General features: G+C 36.5%; 1 protein-coding gene and 1 pseudogene across 3 annotated transcripts in view; one reads left to right on the top strand and one right to left on the bottom strand.

Moving 5' to 3' along the window:
• Positions 1–8,033: 8,033 nt before the first annotated feature.
• Positions 8,034–23,051, top strand: part of NBDY (negative regulator of P-body association) — a 74,840-nt gene continuing 59,822 nt past the window's right edge. For both annotated transcript variants that reach the window (XM_033200860.1, XM_033200859.1), the window contains exons 1-2: positions 8,034–8,396; positions 10,841–10,977. In XM_033200860.1, the coding sequence (XP_033056751.1) occupies positions 8,161–8,367 (207 nt within the window). In that variant the 5' untranslated portion in view covers positions 8,034–8,160 and the 3' untranslated portion in view covers positions 8,368–8,396; positions 10,841–10,977. The remainder of the gene's footprint in view (positions 8,397–10,840; positions 10,978–23,051) is intronic.
• Positions 16,062–16,542, bottom strand: LOC117077229 (annotated as a pseudogene). The gene has a single exon (XR_004434708.1). The product of XR_004434708.1 is annotated as a cytochrome b-c1 complex subunit 7-like (transcript).

Raw genomic sequence — 23,051 nt, 5'->3', positions numbered from 1 at the left:
AAGAAGAGAAATTCAAAGTTTGAAAAACATATTTGAGGGATTAATCAAGGAAAACTTCCCTAGCCTTGCTAGAGATCTAGATGTCTAAATACAAGAAGCTCAAAGAACACCTGGAAAATTCATCACAAAAAGATGATTGCCTAAGCACATAGTCATGAGTTTATCTAAAGTAAGGATGAAGAAAAGAATCCCAAAAGCTGTAAGCCAAAGAACCAGGTAATCTATAAAGGAAAACCTATAAGATTAACCACAGGTTTCTCAGCATAAACCCTACAGGCTAGAGGGATTGGGGCCCTCTATTCAGCTTTCTTAAACAAAACAATTATCAGCCAAAATTTTGTATTCAGTGAAACTAAGCTTCATAAATGAAAGATAGATACAGCCTTTTTCAGACAAACAAAGCTGACGGAATTTGCCACTACCAAGCCAGCACTACAAGAACTCTAAAAGGAGCTCTAAATCTTGAAACAAATCTTGGCAACATATCAGAACAGAACCTCTTGGAAACATAGATTCAACAGGACCTAAAAAACAAAAATACAATAAATGAATAAATAAATAAATAACCAAGATATTCAGGCAACAAATAGCACAATTAAGAAAATAGTACCTCACATCTAATGTTAACATTGAATGTAAATGGCCTAAGTGATCCACTTAAAAGATACGGAATTGCAGAATGGATAAGAATTCACCAACCAACTATCTACTGTCTTCAGGAGACTCACCTAACACATAAGGAAACAAATAAACTTAAGGTAAAGGGATTGAAAGAGATATTCCATGGAAATGGACACCAAAAGTGAATAAACTTTAAAGCAGCAATAGTTTAAAAAGACAGAGAGACATTATATAATGGCCTTGTCAAACAGGAAAATATCACAATCTTACATATGTATGCATCTAACACTGGAGCTCCCAAATTTATAAAACAATTACTACTAGACCTAAGAAATGAGGCAGAAAGCAACACAATAACAGTGGGGAACTTCAATATTTCACTGATGGCACTAGACAGGTCATCAAGACAGAAAGTCAACAAAGAAACAATAAATTTATAGTACATCCCAGAATAAATAAACTGAACATATATTTACAGAACATTCTACCCAACAACCACAGAATACACATTCTATAAATCAGCACATGGAACTTTCTCCAAGATAGACCACATGATAGGCCACAAAACAAGTTTCAATACATTTAAGAAAATTGAAATTAAATCAAGTATTCTCTCAGACCACAGTGAAATAAAATTGAAAATCAACTCCAGAAGGAACCCGCAAAACCATGCAAATACATGGAAATTAAATAACCTGCTCCTGAATGATCATTGGGTCAACAATGAAATCAAGATGGAAATTAAAATATTCTTTGAACTGAAAGGTAATAGTCGCACAATCTATTGCAACATCTGGGATACAGCAAAGATGGTGCTAAGAGAAAAGTTTATAGCCTTAAATGCCTATATCAAAAAGTCTGAAAAGTACAAATAGACAATCTAAGATCACACCTCAAAGGAATAGAAAAACAAGAACAAACCAAACCCAAACCTAGTAGGAGAAAAGAATATAATGAAGATCAGAGCAGAACTAAAAGAAATTGAAACAAAAAAATTCAGAAGGTTAAATGAAACAAAAAGCTGGTTTTTTAAAAAGATAAAATTGTTCGATCATTAGCAAGATTAACCAAGAAAAGAAGAGAGAAGATTCAAATAAGCTCAATTAAAAACAAAATTAGAGATATTACAACTGACACCACAGAAATACAAAAGATCTTTCAAGACTACTGTGCAAACATTTACGTGCACGAACTAGAGTACCTACAGGAGATGGATAAATTTCCGGAAATATGCAACCCTCCAAGCTTAAATCAAGAAGAATCAGAAACCCTGAAGAGACCAATAATAAGTAGAGAGATTGAAATGGTAATTTTAAAAATTACCAACAAAAACAAAAAGTCCAGGAACAGACAGATTCACAGCTGAATTCTATCAGACATTCAAAACAGAATTGGTATCAATCTATTGACACTGTTCCACAAGATAAAGAGAAACTCCTCCCTAAATCACTCCATGAAGTCAGTATCACCCTGATACCAAAACCAGGAAAGGACATAACAAAAAAAGAAAACTACAGACCAACATCTGATGAGCATAGATGCGAAATTCCTTAAGAAAAATACTAGTTAACCAACTGCGTGCGGTGGCTCATGCCTGTAATTCCAGCACTTTGGGAGGCCGAGGTGGGCAGATCACGTGAGGTCAGAGTTTGAGATTAGAATGGCCAACATGGAGAAACCCCGTGTCTACTGAAAATATAAAAATTAGCCAGGCATGGTGGCAGATGGCTCTAATCCCAGCTACTCAGGAGGCTGAGGTAGTAGAATCGCTTGAACCCAGGAGGAGGAGGTTGTAGTGAGCCAAGATTGTGTTGTGCTCCAGCCTGGATGACATAAGCGAAACTCCACCTCAGGAAAAAAAAAGAAAAAAGAAGAAAGAGAGAAAGAGAGAGAGAGAGAGAGAGGGAGGGAGGGAGGGAGGGAGGGAGGGAGAGAGAGAGAGAGAGAGAGAGGAAAGAGAGAAAGAAAGAAAGAAAAGAAAGAAAGAAAATAGTAGATAACTGAATCCAGCAACATGTCAAAAAGATAATCCACCATGATCAAGTGGGTTTCATTCCAAAGATGCAGGAGGATGCTTTAACATAGGCAAATCAATAAATGTGATACACTACATAAACAGAATTAAAAACAAAAATCACATTATCATCTCAATAGATGCAGGAAAAGCATTTGACAAAATCTAGCACATCTTTGTGATTAAAACCCTCAGCAAAATCGGCATACGAGAGACATACCTCAATGTAATAAAAGCCGTCTATGACAAACCCACAACCAACATAGTACTGAATGGGGAAAAGTTGAAAGCATTCCATGAGAGAACTGGAACAAGACAAGGAAGCCCACTCTCACCACTTCTATTCAACATAGTACTGAAAGTCCTAGCCAGAGCAATCAGACAAGATAAAGAAATAAAGGGCATCCAGAGCAGTAAAGAGAGAGTTGAACTGTCACTGTTTGCTGATGATATGATTATATACTGAGAAAACCCTAAATACTCCTCCAAAAAGCTCCTAGAACTGATAAATTAATTCGGCAAAGTTTCAGGATACAAGATTAATGTACACAAATCAGCAGCTTTGCTATACACCAACAGTGACCAAGCTGAGGACTAAATCAAGAACTCAACCCTCTTTACAATGGCTGCAAAATAAATAAACAAAATACTTGGAAGTATACCTAACCAAAGAAGTGAAAGACCTTTACAAGGAAAATTACAAAATACTGCTGAAAGAAATCATAGATGACACTAATAAATGGAAACACATCCCAGGCTCATGGATGGGTAAAATCAATATTGTGAAAATGACCATACTGCCAAAGCAAGTACAAATTCAATGCAATTCCCATCCAAATAACACCAACATTCTTCACAGAAAGAAAAAACAATTCAGCCCACATAGCCAAAACAAGACTAAGCAAAAAATAGAAATCCCGAGACATCACATTACCTGACTTCAAACTATACTATAATGCCACAGTCACCAAAACAGCATGGTACTGGTATAAGAATAGGCACATAGACCAATGGAACAGAATAGAGAATCCAGAAATAAACCCAAATACTTACACCCAACTGATCTCAGTAAAGCAAACAAAAACATAAAGTGGGAAAAGGACACCCTGGTCAACAAATGATTCTGGGATAATTGACAAGCCACATGTAGGAAAGTGGAACTGTATCCTCATCTCTCAGGTTATACAAAAATCTACTTAAGATGGATCAAGGACTTAAATCTAAGACCTGAAACTATAAAAATTCTAGAAGATGGCCGGGTGCGGTGGCTTATGCCTGTAATCCCAGCACCTTGGAGGCCAAGGTGGGTGGATCACCCGAGGTCGGGAGTTTGAGACCAGCCTGATCAACATGGAGAAATCCCATCTCTACTAAAAATACAAATTAGCCGAGGGTGGTGGCGTATGCCTGTAATCCCAGCTACTTGGGAGTCTCAGGCAAGAGAATCGCTTGAAACTGGGAGGCAGAGGTTGCAGTGAGCCGATATCGCGCCATTGCATCCCAGCCTGGGCAACAAGGGCAAAACTCCGTCTCAAAAAAAAAAAAAATAGAAGATAACATCTATAAAACCCATCTATACATTGGCCTAGGTAAAGAATTCATGACCAAGAAACCAAAAGCAAATGTGACAAAAACAAAGATAAATAGGTTGGACTAAATACAAAGATAATATGTGGGACTATTAAAACAAAAACCAAGACAGTAAGTGGGACTATTAAACTAAAGAGCCTCTGCACAGCAAAAGGAAGAGTGAGCAGAGTAGACAGACAACCCACAGAGTGGGAGGCAGTTTTCGCAATCTATGCATCTGACAATGGACTAATATCCAGAATCTACAATGAACTCAAATAAATCAATAAGAAAAAATAACAAACAATCCCATCAAAAAGTGGGCTAAGGACACGAATAGACAGTTCTCGAAAGAGGATATACAAATGACCAACAAGCATAAAAAACTGCTTAACATCACTCATGATCAGGAAAATGCAAATCAAAACCACAATGCTATACCACCTTACTCCTGCAGGAATGGCCATAATCAAAAAATAAAAAAAAAAAAAAAATAGATGTTGGTGTGGATGCCATTGAAAAGGAACACTTCTACAATGCTGGAGGGAATGTAAATAGTATAAACACTATAAAAAAACAGTGTGAGGATTCCTGAAAGAACTAATAGTAGAACTACAATTGGATCCAGCAATCCCACTACTACCTATCTACTCAGAGGAAAAGTCATTATATAAAAAAGATACTTGCACATGCATGTTTATAGCAGCACAATTCACAATTGCAAAACTATGGAACCAGCCCAAATGCCCATCACATGAGTGGATAACAAAATTGTTATATATATGATGGAATACAACTCAGCCATAAAAACAAACGGATTAATGGCATTCGCAGCAAACTGGACGGAACTAAAGAGTATTATTCTAAGTGAAATAACTCAGGAGTGGAAAACCAAGCATCGTATATTTTCACTCATAAGTGGAGTCTAAGATACGAGGATGCAAAGGCATCATAATGGTAAAATAGACTTTGGGGATTCAGGGAAAGGGTGGGAGGGGCATGAGGGATAAAAGACTACAAACTGGATTCAGTGTATACTGCTCGGGTGATGGGTGCACCAAAATCTCACAAATCACCACTAAAGAACTTACTCATGTAACTAAATGCCACCTGTTCCCCAAAACACCTATAGAAATAAGAAAATTTAAAAATTTTAAAAAATTTTAAAAAGAAAAGCTAATTTTCAAAAGAAATCAAATTAATCAACCAACTTCTCAATTTAAAAAACTAAATGAAAACAGTTTACTATCACTCAGAGGTGGGTTTAGTTTTATTTTCTATTGTCATCTTTTGAGCATTGTAAGTTATGAAAGAGAGTTGGAGCTATAGCACTTCTCAAATAGGCCTCTATGTTCCTTCAACCTAACAGTGCCCTCTTCTGGCTTCATGATTCACATTCAGCTGATTCATTGATGTTGAAAAAATGTTTAACGTGAAGATGATGGGAAGAAAACCTGTTTGAAACCTGGAATAACAAAGGTTTTAGGTCTCCTTTTTAATATAATGAAAACAAACAAAATTCCAGTTGCAAGTATAATGGTGATTTCCAGCAGCTGGAAGGAGGGTAAAATGGAGAGTTGTTTGATAGGTATGGAAAAGTTCTGGAGATTGGTTGTACAACAATGAGAATATACTTTACCTTATTGAACTGTACATTTAAAAAATGTTAAGATGGTAAAGTTTATATTATGTATGCTTTACCACAAATCATAAAAACAAACAAACAAACAAATAAATAAATAAATAAATAAATAAATCTAATTGTGGTATAAATAGTCCATGTTGATAGAAGCAGCTCTAAGTTGGGACTGTTTTCACCTCAAGTCAAATGTTTACCATAAATTAAACCTAGCTGGAGTTGATAAAATTTTTAATTCCTGTTACTTTACTAACTAGGCACATATTTCTCTAAATTTGCTAAAATTATCGCTACTGAACAACTTAATTGCAACTCTTAATGTCTTTAGTCTTGAAGATTTAGAGACCTATGTAAAAAGACTGTGAAATTGTTACTTCATTTACTTTAATAAATAATAAAATATTCTTCAGTTTCTAAAAATGAAGACTCCAAGGTCTGACTTGTATATCTGAGTGGAAGGCATAACATTTCACTGAGATGAAAGAAAAAAAAAAAACTAGGAAAGGAGCAAATTTGGTGGATTAACAATGGTTCTCAACTGGGGACAATTGTGTACCCCAGGGGACATCTGGCAATGTTTGGAAATCTTTTCGGTTATCACAACTCGAGGAGTATGGAGTAGTACTGGCATATAGTTGGTAGAGGCTTAGCTTAGGACATTGCTAAGTGGTAAACTCTGGCCACCACTACAAAGATTGATTTGGGCTCAAATGTCAATAGCACCAAGGTTGAGAAACTGGGTTAGAATCTTCTTCGCTGACTTTGATCACTCTTTCTCAGCATTTGCAGCAGACTTCTTTTCTTCTATCTGTCTCTAATTACTCAATATTCTGTTTTTAGCTCAATTATCTTTTCTTTAGATTTTCTCTTGGGAATATCATCCATTCTCTTATCTTTAACTATCACCTCTATGTTGCTGACTCCCACATCAGCATGTCTAGTTCCAACTACTCTTCTAGCTCTAAAATATTGCCTCTCTCAATACCTCCCTCACATCTTGTCATTAAGCTACAGCTACATCTGACTTTTCTGTCTTTATTAGTAGCATTTGGTACAAAACCACGGGGTCATTTATTTCCCAAATTTTTAGAGTACCTAATTTGTGTAAAGGGCTGTGCTGGTTACTTGGAGGAAGGTAGAAGGGTGGAGATAAGAGATAGTTATAGTAGTAAATGCTTTACATGTATTATCCCTGGTTATGGAAACACTTTTGCAAGGAAAAAAATTATGGCCTGGAAACCAAAGTTCCAGGAATTTAAATAATTACTTAAAGAGCTCAGAGCTTGTAAATAGCAGAGTTTAATAGGCACTTCTACTCTGGCATTAAGGACTAAGCTCTCTCCATTTAAAACAACAAAAAACAAACAAAGAAAAAACACTGAGGACAAAGCTGAAAAAGTGTGATCTAGTTTGTCCATAGCTAAAGGGAGACAGATGTGTAGGCTATTTTAATAATGAAGGTCTAAGAAGTTCCAGAAGCCTTTTCTTCTGAGACACGTGGTACTTTCTTCTGGTTACCATAAATCATAGAATATAACATATCATCAATGGTAAGATGGGTCATTATTTTCCATACCTACAAGAAAGGGAAAAAAAGCTGCCAACTAAAGTATAGTGTACCATCAATTGTTAGGTCGCAGAGATTTCCTAGATATTCAAATTTGGGGAAAAATATAGTAAGCCTTCAAAAATTACAAATTCGCTTAAAAAATAAAGAAAAAATGATTTTAGATTCTATGACATACGGTGAATTCGTTTTCCACATTCAATTTCCATGGTTAGTGCTAGTGTGCTATTCTGCACTCTAGTCAACTTACATGTTTGCATATTTCTTTTTAAATGTTTGTAGCTATTTTCATAGCTCTGTGATGTGCATCTGCAGCTGGCTTGTAAAGCTCTTCAATAATTTCTTTGGTCACCGCCCACCCCCGCGTCCCTCCCACACATATAAGCCATTCAGAGTTTACCACTTAAAGGTAAACTTGAATTTCTTCTCATCTTAAAATTGCATAAATTATATTAAATTCTCAATAAATTTATTTACATTTGGTAGGGGTGGGGCGCGATGGAAAAACACTATATTAAATAACAACATCGGTTTTTAACACCCATCCTAATAGAAACGTTAAAATAGAATGGGGTAGGGAGGAGGGGTGGAGGCGGAGAAGGGATGTACGTCTCAGGATACAGGAAATACGGTAAGAGCGAAACAGGAGGAAGCCAGCTCTGTGCCTGGAGGGGACCCGCCGCCATCTCAGGTCTCTTGGCTTTGCCAGGGCCCACCGGAGAAAACTGACGCCCCGTTTCTATAATCCTTATGGGAGACCAACCTTGTGCCTCCGGGAGATCCACTCTCCCACCTGGAAACGCACGGGAAGCCAAGCCTCCGAAAAAGCGCTGCCTCCTCGCTCCGCGTTGGGATTATCCGGAAGGAACTCCCAACGGAGGTAGTACCACTCTACCCTCCGCACCTCCTCCTGCATCAGCCGGCCTGAAGTCGCACCCTCCTCCTCCGGAGAAGTAGAGAAATAAATTTCTCCCACCCTAAACCAGGTCAGATTGTTTCTCATCTAGGGCATCTAGGCTCTTTGAAACTTATTTATGCATTCTCACAGATATTCTTCCCCTTTTCCCTGTTTTTTCATGATTTCAAAATAGAAAGAATAACATGCAGGGCTTAAGCAGCTCTTTCACGAAATACGCTTGAGTGAAATGATGGATATTTAATGACGTTAAATAATTATTTTTAATATTTCAGATGAAATACTTGTAGTTACATTTTCTAAGAAATAGACTTGAATCTTCTGATTTGCTTGAAAGTCAGTCATTGGTGCCAAGGTGGAGGGAAGGTGTAATAAAAATGTTCATGAGTTGATAATTTAAAGCTGGATGATGTATATGTGGGGATTTATTATATATTCTCTCTACTTTTGCGTGCCTTGGAGAAATTTTTTATTTAAAAAAAAAAAACCTGGTTCAAGACCAGTAACAAGCATCTATTGAAGGCCAGCCTTCCGAAGTGTATGTCTTTCTCTGTGTAAGGCAGGAGAGTTGAATAATTTTTTTTTTTTTTTTAAAGCAACAATGTGATAGTCAAATCCAAGTGCCATAATGTTTGCTTGTTCAAGGTATTCAGGAAGGATGGAGGATGGACAAGTCACTGCCTGGTAGTAATCATGAGCTATCAAAAAGGAGGGGGTGGGGCAGACTCGGTGGCTCACGCCTATAATCCTAGCATTTTGGGATGCTGAGGCGAGCGATCAGGTCAGGAGTTCGAGACCAGCCTGGCCAACAGGGTGAAACCTCGTCTCTACTAAAGTTAGAAAAATTAGCCAGACATGATGGTAGACGCCTGTAATATCAGCAGCTCTGGAGGCTAAGGCAGGACAGTTGCTTGAACCTGGAAGGCAGTGGTTGCAGTGAGCCGAGATCGTGCCATTGCTCTCCAGCCTGGGAGACAATAGCAAAAAACTACGTCTCAAAAAAAAAAAAAAAGAAGGAGGAACTTGGGTGGGCCTTAAAGGTTGAGTGACATCTGCCATGTGGAGGGGCAGGGAATGCTTTTCAGTCCTAGGGTTTCCAGAGAAAAGGCAGAATTCTTCTGGAACAGCTTGGCTATAATTTTGAATCTACAAGAAGGACTTAGGAGGTGAAGATAAAGTGCTTCAGGGCCTTAAATGTTATGCTGATCATATACTTCATTCCAATATCCATCAAGCGATACCATTTGTATTTTAAGATTCCTATTCTTACTATCAGAAAAGGAATCTCTGATATTTAGATGAACTTTATAGAATGCGAAATATAAAACTGAATCTGACCCAAGTTTTATAAATCCTTTTAATTCAAAGGAGAGAAGCATCTTTTTTTCATTCCTGCAGTAAACCTTTATGAAGCCCTTGCAATGGGTAGGAATTATTCTGAGAGATATAGGGGATGGATGGCCAAGGCCTAGTACACAATAGGAGTGAAACAGATATTTCAATAAATAAATCAATGAATGATGGGACAACATTGGTGACCAAAGAAGTTTTACACATTGGGTTCGTTGGTAATGCCTAGAAAAAAAAAATAGAGCTCTATTTTACTTGAAAGCATCTCCCTGTGATTCCATACAGCTTTACTGCTCACATGTTTACAAACTCTGTTCAAAGGGGTAGTGGAGTGGAGGGTTGCAGGGTGTAGGGAGAATATTGCGCAGATAGAAAACAAAAGAGCAGCCCCAGGCGCAGTGGCTCACGCCTGTAATCCCAGCACTTTGTGACTTGAGGAGGTCAGGAGTTCGAGACCAGCCTGGCCAATATGGCGAAACCCGTCTCTACTAAAAGTAAAAAAATAAAATAAAATAAAAAAATAAAAATTAGCCGGGCATTGTGGTGTGTGCCTATAATCTCAGCTACTCGGCATGCTGAGGCAGGAGAATCGCTTGAACCCAGGAGGTGGAGGTTGCAGTGAGCTGAGATCGTGCCACTGCACTCCAGCCTCAGTGACACAGCAAGACTCTGGGCAAAAAAATAAATAAATACACAATTTAAAAATATATAAAGAAAAAAGAAAATAAAAGAACAAAACAATAAGTGCAAGAACTACGTTATTTCCCCTCCAAGTGATTCAAATCACTGAAAATTGTAATAATAGCCAATATTTACTAAAGATTTATGTGCCAGTTTTCTAAAGGGCTTTGCAGGTTATCATTTATTTAATCATAACTCTACTAGAGAAGTTTGTATAGGCCAAGGGAAGTCATATGACTTGCCACAAGTTACACAGCACAAAGTGGCTGAGCTGAGCTTTGAATCCAGAACATTTGATTCCAGAGTTTATGCTCTAAACTGCTATATAATACATCCCTTCTAAAACTTTGTATACAACTGTTTCGTAGGAATATATCATTGAAATTGAGGTAGGGGAAGGATAATGATTTGAGGAGACCAGGGGACAAAGAGATGGACAAAAACAGAAAAAATGATGTCACAATATTTTTTATTATTTTTCAGTCTTTGAGCGATTGCAGTATGACTCCATTTCCCTGATGCATTCATATAATAGTTCACCTGGTGAAAATAATGAAGACTATTTACAATGCTACCCTGCTTTTTCTGATGTCCTACACCTGGAAGTTGTGCTTTTTAAGGTAATCTCTTTACCAAAAATTATTCAGAGGAGGAAGAGAAAAAAACTAGTTGGTTTTGACACATTTAAAAGTAGCCAAACAAAACATAAAAAGATAGCAGCAAATGATAAAATTGAAACTGTATTCTACATTATATGAAAACATATTCATAATAATAGTGTAATCTGAAGAAATGCTTTGTTAGATTCACTTGTAATTACCTTATAGTTTCTATTATTACTGTGAAATATGCCATCTTTTTAACTATATCTTCTAATTGCTTCTAGTAAATGGGAATATGATTAATATTTTTGTATATTGATTTTATATGCTGTAACCTTCTTAAATTCTATTTATTCTAATAATTTATAGATTTTCTTGGATTATCTGTTAATTAATTATATTTTGAATCATGACAGTTTCTTTCCAATATTTCTTTAGCTTGTATTACTGTGCTAGCTAGGATCTTCAGTACAAAGAGGAACAATAGCATTGGTAGAGGATTTCCTTATTTTGTTGCTAAATTCTACAAAAGTTTCACCTTTTTTAGTAGATTGTCTTTCTCAAGTTAAGAACTTTTCTTACATTCCTAGCTTGCTGAGAGGTTTTATTACAAATATTATGAAGTTTTTTCCCGTCTATAGGTACTGCCGTGTTCATATCCTTTTTTTCACCATTAATATCACACTGTGACCATGAGATAAATTACAGTAATCAATTTTCTAATGTATTTCTTGCTTTTGCTTTCATCAAGCCTCATCATTGGATATTTTGTTTCCTATTTTAATCATTTTGACTTTTATTTTTATATTGAACTTTCTTCTACTTTGCTTTTGTTGTTCTTTTTCTAATTTATTGAGTTGGATCTTTAGCTTCTTAATTTTCAATGTTCTTCTGTAAAATAAGAATTTAGAACTATAAATTTTCTTCTACCACTTTAGAAATATTTTGCAGGCTTTTATATATAGTATTTTTATCATTCAACATTTATTATTTTTAAATTTCTCTTATAATTTTTTTGACCCATGGGTTTTTTTTTCAATTTCAAATCATATGGGATTCCTTTTTTTAAAATTATATTATGAAATCATTACTCCCATTCTAGTTTAATTTTATCTTTTTTCTGCTTTAATTTTTTTTATATCTATAGACTTTATTATGTGTTCCTTATATAGTCATCTGGTATGTTTAAAGAGTGAGCAATCATTTAAAAGGAAATATGGTCATAACTGATTGAAGTAATAAAATCCTGAAACTAAATAACTCATAATTCATTGCACAACATATATTAGATTTCATTACATCAGTATATAGCTTAGTAGTAAGGTCTCCTAATGGCCATAAACCTCTAAGGTGTTGTCATCCTGAAAAATGAAGGAGGAGAGAGAGTTGGTGGGGTGCTAAATGGAGAAATCTTCCATAGTGCTGGTGTGATGGATCCTAAGTTGTAAAGTTATAGGGCATCGCCACCTAGTGGCAGAATTTCATGCCTTAAAGGGACTTGTTTTCCAAAGAGCAATGTGTCTTGTTCACTTTCTTTTTATTTATTTATTTATTTATTTATTTATTTATTTATTTATTTTTATTATACTTTAAGTTCTAGGGTACATGTGCATAACGTTTATATCATGTATAACTCCCCAATGCAATCCCTCCCTCCTCCCCCCTCCCCCTGATAGGCCCCAGTGTATGATGTTCCTCTTCCCGAGTCCAAGTGATCTCATTGTTCACTTTCTAACCATCCCTCTCTGATGCTATCCTTCCTAAAATCCATGCCTCCTCCCATACAGTGTAAACCCATCTGCTTTTCATCCATCAGTCTGTCAAGGATTTGGTTATGCCAATTTTTATGTTCACCTAACTTTTTAATTCCAAGTACTTTGGTTATTTTCAAAGCTACACACAGGATGCCCATATTTTTAAAACTCCATCCTATTTGTGAAGGATTATTACTTTGGGCTTTGGCCCAGTTTTTATTCTTACTGCTGAATCTTTTCATAAGTCAAAATTAGTGCAGAGTTAATGCTTTCAAAGAGAGTCCTTAAAGTAAATAGCTAAATGAAATAATTACCAAAATGTACACTTTGGATGTACTAAGATTCTAGAATTTAAAAACAGGAAAAGGTCCCTTTAGTGAAAATTCCATCACTAACATTTTGGTACCACTTGTAGAGCATCACATAAATATTCAGACCATGATAGCTCAGTGCAGGAATGTTACCAAATATTTCCATGGAATCTGGAACTAGGACCAGAGTTGGCAATTGGGGGTCTGAAGTCCCAACATCCCTTATGCTGCTTCCTACACCTTGACAACAGGACAGCTGAGTGATGCTAGGTAGTGCACTACAACAGTGAACGTAAGCCAGCCATCTAGTTTTCGCAAAGTATAGTAAAATAAAAAAACAGAACATAGACCACTTCAGAGTACAAACATATACTTCTTCAAGATGTAGGAAAACCGTATATTCAAAACCAGTCTCAAACTTTAAACAATAAAAGATATCAAACATTTTAAACTGTACAAAGCAAATTAGCAGGATTTTAATGTTGGCAGTTTTAAAATGTCACCCATCCAAAACACAAAACAGGGAGATAGCCAAGTCTTAGCTCCATCCTAATCAAGCTGTCATGCAGATCCAGTTCCACTCTTCTCATCTCCAACTGGTACTTCACTCAAGCAGGTGACACCCAAGGGGAGTAGACAGACCAGAAACAAGAGTGCCACATAGAAGGAAGAGAGGGACCTTGGACCTTAGCTACTGGTTAGCTGTTCAACTTTGATGATATTCAGCGTTTTCCCAAGTTATTCTTTCTCACTTCTCATCACATAATTTACATTATGTATACTATGTGCCAGAGACTGTTAGTGCTTGACATGTAGTCAGTTAATTTTCACAACTGTGTAAAGTAGGTTTCTATCATTAGCTCTATCTTAGGGCCAAAGAAACGGAAGCACAGAGAGGTTAAATTGTATTCCTAAAGCACTACACAGTTAGCAAATAAATTCAGACCTGTGCAGTCTAACCCAGAATTAGCTCCGAATCACTCTACCATTCTGTCTACAGGACGACAAGCCTGTGTGTTTCAGGCACTCTCATGGTGATTTTTCACACAGGACAGCTTTCGATAATAGAAAGGCCCTCTCTTTCAAATGAAAGGACTTCACTGATGGATTAACAAATTCTCACCCATTCACCTATGTGAGCAAAATACTAGATCTACTTTCTTAGTCTTCATAACAAGCAGGGCGATAACCGTAATTTATAATGAATACAAGACATTGATTTAGTGTTCAAAGAACTTTTGCACACTTGTTCTCATTTAGAAGAGTGAAGTAATCTGGAGACATAGAATAGGCATTCACTTTGGCTTTAGGAAGAACTTTCACAAAATCAGAGGTTGCCCTACGTAATACCACACTTTTTACCTTGAGCAGGTGGATAGCTTGGGGGTTCCGTTATACCTCAATCTTAGTCCATTCTATTTGTTCCCCTGTCCTTCAGCAGTGCCCTTAGACTTGCTTTAAACATTAACTGCATTCGTAAGCATGGTTTCTAGGGTCAGAACCCAGCCTCCCTCCACCCACCCAGCTCCCTACATACCTGACAGTGCTCTTTGAGATGCCTCAGTTCTAGTCTCCTTGTAATTGTGCACGGTAGATGTCTGAACAAATAGACCAGAGTCCTGCAAAAGTGATCTTGAAATCACAATTAAAAGAACCTTTGGAGAGATCTACTCAGGAAAATTTTCTGAAAAGACAAATACTTTTCAAGGGGATTCTAGACAGTCCATCTTCTCTGCCTCCTTCTGCAAAGTAGGACTATACTAAAACCTTGTCACAGTGTGACCTGAGCAAACCATTATCAAATGATCTAGTCGGCTTGAACCAGACAGAAGAAAATTGACATGATTTCAAGATAGGTTTAGAAAAATAATCTGACTAGCAAAAAAAAAGGGGGGGTGGGATTCTTAGGGAACTTAAGAGGCTTAATATTTTAGCAAAAATTTAAAGATGCTCTTTATGATACACACATTTCTCATTGCTTTACAAATGTTAAATGTAACTCAAATTTGTTTTTCACACCATTTTGTTATTTGAGGTGTAAGGCATTCCTGCCGCACACAGCAATGACTTGTCCTGGAAAACCAGGGAGGCTGCAGGTCCTACTCTTCCTTCTCTACTAACTGTGGCTCCAGACTCTCAGCTCCACCAAAGAAAGCATTTCAGAATTTAGGAGTGGAAATGATGACAACATTGAGTAATTCTAATTTTTTCTTTTTTTTTGAGATGGAGCCACTGTCGCTCAGGCTGAAGTGCAGTGGCGCGATCTAGGCCCACTGCAACTTCCACCCCCCGGGGTCAAGCAGTTCTCCTGTCCCAGCCTCCCGAGCAGCTGGGACCACAGGCGCCCACCACCACACCCTGCCAATTTTCCGCATCCCTCGTAGAGACGGGGTTTCACCATGTTGGCCAGGGTGGTGTCGAATTCCTGACCTCAGGAGATCCACCCGCCTCAGCCTCCTACTGCACTGGGACCACAGGCATGAGCCACCGCACCTGGCCAATGATTCTAATTTATATTTTTAAAAATTACCTTACAATCTTAAAACTTTTAACTGATTAGTATCCAACCCTTAAACTTTATAACAATCATTTCCAAAGTGGAAAAGTCACTGGGATATGGGGACAAGTATGATTTGTCTTTGTACTTCTATTTTTCTAGTGTCTACTTTTTGTTTTCTAGTCTACATGTTAGCACAGGAGTATATATATTACTTAAGTATACCTATGTTGGGGTGCATACATAATTTCTTTTTAAATGATAGGATGCAAAATCAAATCTATTCAGATAGCAGTGAAGAGGCTGTTTCTGAATCCTGGCAAACTAGGGGATGCATACCCCCTTCTTTTATTTAGTAGCTTCCATAAGGATGTAACTTACGGAAGTTATATCCTTCCATAAACTGACAGGCTATCTAACCAGTGAGGAAAACTGATAAAGTGGCCTCTGAGCCCCAGAAAGCACTTAAACACGACTGAAAATATCTTGAAAGTTTGGAAAAAAAATTTAACAGTAAATGGATTCAGTAGTTATTCAGTATAAGGTTTGGAATTCAAAAACTCCAGCCATTACAATAGACATTTATTTAAAGTAAAACATCTGCAGACCAAATAATTCTTAACATTGTTTGTTTCAGGTTTAACCATCTTCATAACAGCTGCATCCACAGACTTCAACTACTTGATTACTTCTTTGCCCATTCTTCTCTTTCTTTTCTTTCCCGAATAACCTCTTTCAGATACAGTTCAAGGTAGAAATTTTCCTCTTCATATTTGGTCCACTGCTCTTTAGGCAAGATCTGATGCTTCATGGTCAGGTCCAGTGCCCTCTTAATGTGAAACATCCTGTCATTATAAAGGTTCTCAGGAAGCCTTCTCATGGCTTGTTTTACGTCTTCATCCTCATATATTGTATCATCTCACATTAACCTCAGGTTATTGAATCCTGCAGCATTGTAATACCATTTTTTAATACGATCCAGCCACTTGCCTGATGCTGAAATGGCCTGCTTGCCAGCCATTTTGACCTGCTTTAATTTTTTTTAATCCTTCTTATAACAAGATACAAAATTATACATTGGCTGCTCATCCCAACAGAATTTGGCAATAGAAAACATTTTATTTCATTAAATACATAGAAAAAGTGTGGTTATTGATATTGATGTAGTTATTATTGAATTTTATATTTGTGTTTTTAAAATTTTTATTTTTATTTAATTTCACACTTGAAAAACTGGGACTATTACAAAGAACTCCCAAAGTGCCCTTTACCCAAATTCACCAATTAACATTTTATCACGTTTGCCTTATCATTCTGTTTTTCTCTTCCTCTCCTTCTCCTTCTCCTATTTGATAGTAATTTGCAAATACCATTCTCCTTTACCTCTTAATATGTCAGTATGTATTTCCTCAGAGTGATGATTTCCTCTTATACATCCTCAGTAAATGTGTCACAATCAAGAAATTTGACATTGTCTCAATATTATAATCTACGCCATAGTCCAATGTTATCAGTTGTCCCAATAATGTCTTTTATGGTTATTTTCTTTCCTTGGTCAAAGTGCTAATCCAAGATGATGCATTACATTTACTTGTCATGTCTCTCCAGTTTTTAATATGGAATAATTCCTTGACCTTTCTTTGTCTTTTATGTGTGTAGAAAAACAAACTCAGCTTCTGTCATTATATTCTCACACCCCACTTCTGACGCTGATTGTGTGGAAAAAAAACAGTTTTTCTTTGGCTCTTGTACCACAACAACCAACACAGAAAACTTGTGACCAAATGTATTGGGATTTCTTCTCACCAACAAGCAAGTAAAGAATTCTGCAGTGTACACCAGCTGAGTGTTCTCCAATCCAATTCAGTTCTGAAGCTATCTCCCTGCAGAAAGTATCAGATCCCACAGACTGAGGGCTTAGTCCCACGAGACTGCCTCAACTTTAGACATCAGTTTCAAATCTGGGCCTCTGGAACTTTTAACTGACCTGCTTCAAGTTAGGTTTCACGCAGCCCCTCTCTTTAGGCTCAAATAATTTGCTAGAAAAACACACAGAACTCAGGGAAACACTTACTTACATTTACCCCTTTATTCATAAACGATATTTTAAAGACTACATATAACAGCCAGATGAAGAGATACATAGAGTGAGGTCTGGAAGGGTACTGAGTACAGGAGCTTCCATTCCTGTGGAGTTGGGGTGTGCCACCCTCCTGGCATGTGGATGAGTTATTTTTCACCTTTCTACAATCCTCCACAAATTCAGTTGTACTTTGTCCTCTTGTGCTTTTTATGAAGACTTCATTCGATAGGCACTAATGAAGCATGAACAGCCGTGTAGAAATGTGACTGGACTAAAGGGTATGATCTAATACCAATAGTCTTGGTGGAGAAACCCAGCAAGGCTTGCCTGTTCAGATTCTTCTTGGCTTCTTTGTGCAGCATTCCTTCCTCCTGGGTATGGGACAGGACTCTTTCTGAAATGGGGGTCTTATGACTCACAGTCAAACTAGATATGTCAGAGAATTTCTTTACATCCAGCTCCAAGACAGAAAGCCGGGTGAAGATTAGAGTGTATTTTTAGTTTCTACGGCTTGCCTTTGGGAGAAAAAAAAAGCAGGTAAAAGGAGGGCAGGAGAAAGAGAGATTCTGTTTTCTGAATCCTAAAGTGCCCCAACATTATACATATATATACATACATACATATATATATATATATATATATATAGAGAGAGAGAGAGAGAGAGAGACTATCTCTCACTTTTATTTCTTTGAAGCTGTTTCAAAGCTGCTTCAGGAACCAAAGACAAAAGACCAAATACTTTAACAAAAGATATGCTTATTATTTTAGTCACTTAGGAAATAACAAGAGATTTGGGAGTTATGAGCTAGGAACCATGGACAAAAATCAATATATATATCACAATATCACACATTGGCAATTGGCACTTGTGTAAATACAGGACACTTATTTCATAGATTGTCCTTTAATTTAAATTTGTGTGCCATTTCCCCATTATTTAGAGTACGCATATTAGCAAAAGCACCACAGAAGTAAAGTGTTGTTCTCAGGGCATCATATTGGTGGCACATGATGCTGGTTTGACCCTCTAGTAGTAAAGTTAACTTTGATTACTTGGTTAACATTGTGAATAGTTGCTAGATTAATCCACTTTGCAGTTACAATTTTCCTCTTTATAATTAATGATTTTGCTGGGGATACTTTGAGACTATGTAAATATCCTGTTCCTAATTAACTATCATCCACTAGTTTTCAAATCCATTGATAATTCTTGACTGAATCAGATATTGCTATGATGAATGCAAAATGGTGATTTTCAAACTCCATCATTTTTATTACATTTATTAGTTTATATTCTACATCAAGGTACAGCTTTTTCTCCATTTATTTATTTATTAATTACTTTGGACACATAGATTTTTACTTTATTTTTAAAATACCCTGTTGTTCTTATTTATTTTAATACCCAAATTGTCTCAGATTTAGTGACTGGCTGCCCATATAAGTTAGCTCACCTGTCTTTTGACATGTCTCATCATTCTTAAACACACATTTTACTTACTTTAAAATTTTTTTACTTCCTTACTTTCAGGCTTGTCTTTTACTTCCTACCCCATTAATCATTTCTCTATGGAGACAGTATTTAGAAACTAAGTCATTGTATATAGCTGTGTTTTAGCTTAACGTTTTGTTATTGTTTTCCATTTAAGAGACAATATTGCTTATGTGATAATGATTATTTAATGTTTGTTGAAACTTGCTTTATGTCCCAGAGAACATGATCAACTAATGTTTTATGTGTGCCTGGAAAGACTGTGTATCTATTTTTGCATGTAGTGTTCTGTTCATTAAATTTAATTGTGTTGTTTAAATCTTCTCTATTCCTAAGTTTTTTGTTTGCTGGACCTATCAGTTACCGAGAGAGTTATAATCTCCACTATATTTTGGATTTGTCAAATTCTTACACTTTTGACAATTTTTGCTTTGTATACTTGAGGCATTGTTAGTATGTACATACAAGTCTAGAATAGGTACATATTTTACAATTTTAGGAACTCTTTTTATCTTTTTGAATGTAAAATTTTTTGTTTGCTGGGTCTTTTAAATTTTTTTTAAACCTTTCTGGGTACCTAGAAGTTGTATACATTTATGGGGTATATGAGATGTTTTGATACATGCGAAGTGTAATAATCACATCATGTACAATGGGGTATCCATTATTTGAAGCATTTATCCTTTGTGTTACAGACAATTTAATTATACAGTTATATTATTATTGACTATAGTCACCCTGCTGTCCTATCAAATAATAGGTCTTATTCATTCTTTTTTTCTACCTGATAACCATCCCCACTCTCCCCCACCACCCATTACCCTTCCCAGTCTCTGGTAACCATCCTTCTACTCTCTGTCTCCATGAGTTCAATTGTTTTGAGTTTTAGATTCCACAAATAAGTGAGAACATGTGATGTTTGTCTTTCTGTGCTTGTCCCATTTCACTTAACATAATGATCTCCAGTTCCATCCGTGCTGTTGTAAATAACTAGATCTCATTCTTTTTTATGACTGATTAGTACTCCACTGTGTATATGTACCATATTTTCTTCATTCATGTATCTGTTGATGAACACTTTGGTTGCTTCCAAATCTTAGCTGTTGTAAACAGTGCTGCAACAAACATGGGAGTGCAGATATCTCTTTGATAATACTGATTTCCTTTGTTTGGGGTATATATCCAGCAGTGGGATTGCTGGATCATATGGTAGCTCAATTTTTAGTTTTTTGAGGAATCTCCAAATTGTTCTCCATTGTGGTTGTACTAATTTACATTCCCATCAACAGTGTACAAGAATTCCCTCTTCCAGGCCGGGCGCGGTGGCTCAAGCCTGTAATCCCAGCACTTTGGGAGGCCGAGACGGGCGGATCACAAGGTCAGGAGATCGAGACCATCCTGGCTAACACGGTGAAACCCCGTCTCTATTAAAAATATAAAAAACTAGCCGGGCGAGGTGGCGGCGCCTGTAGTCCCAGCTACTCGGGAGGCTGAGGCAGGAGAATGGCGTGAACCCGGGAGGCGGAGCTTGCAGTGAGCTGAGATCCGGCCACTGCACTCCAGCCTGGGTGACAGAGCGAGACTCCGTCTCGGAAAAAAAAAAAAAAAAAAAGAATTCCCTCTTCCTCACATTCTTGCCAGCATTTGTTATTGCCTGTCACTTGGATATAAGCCGTTTTAATTGAAGTGAGATAATATCCCATTTTAGTTTTGATTTGCATTTCCCTGATGATCAACTACATTGAGTACTTTTTCACATTCCTGTTTGCCATTTGTATATCTTCTTTTGAGAAATGTCTATTCAAATCTTTGTCTCAGTTTTGATCAAATTATTAGATTTTTTCCTATTGACTTGTTTGAGATCCTTATATATTTTGGTTATTAATTTCTTGTCAAAAGGGTAGTTTGCAAATATTTTCTCCCATTGCACCTTTACTTTGTAGACTGTTTCCTTTGCTGTGCACACACTTTTTACTTGATATGATCCCATTTGTTCATGTTTGCTTTGATTGCCTTTGCTTGTGGGGTATTAGTTAAGAATTTTTTGCCCAGACCAATGTCCTGGAGACTTTTTCCTGTATTTTCTTGTTGTAGTTTCATAGTTTGAGGTCTTAGACTTAAGTCTTTATACATTTTGATTTGATTTTTGTATATGGCAAGAGATAGCTATCTAGTTTCATTCTTCTGCGTGTGGATATCCAGTTTTCCCAGCACCGTTTATTGAAAAGACTGTCTTTTCCACAGTGTATGTTCTTGGCACCTTTGTGGGAAATGAGTTCTTTAGGTGTGTGGATTTGTTTCTGAGTTCTCAGTTATCTCCCGTTCATCAATGTGTCTGTTTTTGTGACAATACCATGCTGTTTTGATTACTGTAGTTCTATAGTATAATTTGAAGTCAGGTATATGATTCCTCCAGTTTTGTTCTTTTTGCTTAGGATAGCTTTGGCTATTCTGGGTCTTTTGTGGCTCCATATAAATTTTAGGATTCTTTTTTCTATTTCTGTGAAGAATTTTTTTTGTATTTTGATAAGTATTGCATTGAATCTGTACATTGCTTTTTTGCAGTATGGACGTTTTAACAATATTGATTCTTTCAATTCATGAACATGGACTATCTTTCCATTTTTTTGGTGTCCTCTTCAATTTCTTTCATCAGTGTTCTACAGTTTTTATTACAGAGATCTCCCACTTCTTTGGTTGAGTTAATTGCTAGGTATTTAATTTTATGTTTGACTATTGTAAGTGGAATTATTTTAAAATTTCTTTTTCAGATTGCCCAATGCTGGCATATGGAAATGCTACTGATTTTTGTATGTTGACATTGTATCCTGCAACTTTACTGAATTTATCAGTTCTTACAGTTTTTTGTGAAATATTTATGCTTTTCCAAACACAAGATCAAATCCTCTGCAAACAAGGGTAATTTGACTTCTTCCTTTCCAATTTGGATGTCCTTAATTTCTTTCTCTTGTCTGATTGCTCTAACTAGGACTTGCAGTACTATGTTGAATAACAATGGTAACAATGGGCATCCTTGTCATGTTTCAGATCTTAGAGGAAAGACTGTCAGTTTTTCCCCATTTGGTATGATACTAGCTGTGGGTCTGTTATATATGGGTTTTACTATGTTGAGGTATGTTCCCTCTATACCCATTTTTTAAGGTTTTTATCATGATGGCATGTTGCACTTTATCTAATGCTTTTTCGGCATCAAGTGAAATGATCATATGGTTTTTGTCCTCCATTCTGTTGATACTATATATCACCATTGTTGAACCATCCTTCCATCCCAGGGATAAATCCCACTTGGTCATGATGACTAATGTTTTTAATGTGTTGTTGAATTTGATTTGCTAGTAGTTTGTTGAAGATTTTTGCATCAATATTTATCAGAGATAGTGGCCTGTATTTTTTTATTTGCTTTTGTCTGATTTTGGTATCAGGCCTCGTGGAATTAGTTTGGAAGTATCCCTTCCTCCTGTATTTTTCAGAATAGTGTGAGTAGGATTGGTATTAGTTCTTCTTTAAATATTTGGTAGAATTCAGCAGTGAAGCCAACAGGTCCCAGGCTTTTCTTTACTGGGAGACTTTTTATTACAGCTTTAATCTTGTTACTTGTTATTGGTCTTCTCAGGTTTTGGATTATCTTCATGGTTCAGTCTTGATATGTCATATGTGTAGAGGAGTTTCTCTATTTAGTCTAGATTTTCCACTTTATTGGCATATAGTTGCTCATAGTTGCCATTAATGATCCTTTGAATTTCTGCAGTATCAGTTGTAATCTCTCCTTTTCATCTCTGGTTTTATTTATTTGGATCTTCCCTCTTTTTTTCTTAGTCTGGCTAAAGGTTTGTCAATTTTGTTTAACATTTCAAAACACCAACTTTTTATTTTATTTGCTTATTTTATTTTGTATTGTTTTCTTCATTTCAATTTCATTTATTTCTGCTCTGTT

Source organism: Trachypithecus francoisi, unplaced genomic scaffold (genome assembly GCF_009764315.1).
Source record: "Trachypithecus francoisi isolate TF-2019V2 unplaced genomic scaffold, Tfra_2.0 Lachesis_group6, whole genome shotgun sequence".
Classification (NCBI taxonomy): domain Eukaryota; kingdom Metazoa; phylum Chordata; class Mammalia; order Primates; family Cercopithecidae; genus Trachypithecus; species Trachypithecus francoisi.
The sequence above is the reverse complement of the archived record's forward strand: the minus strand, read 5'-3'. Positions and strand labels throughout refer to the sequence as shown.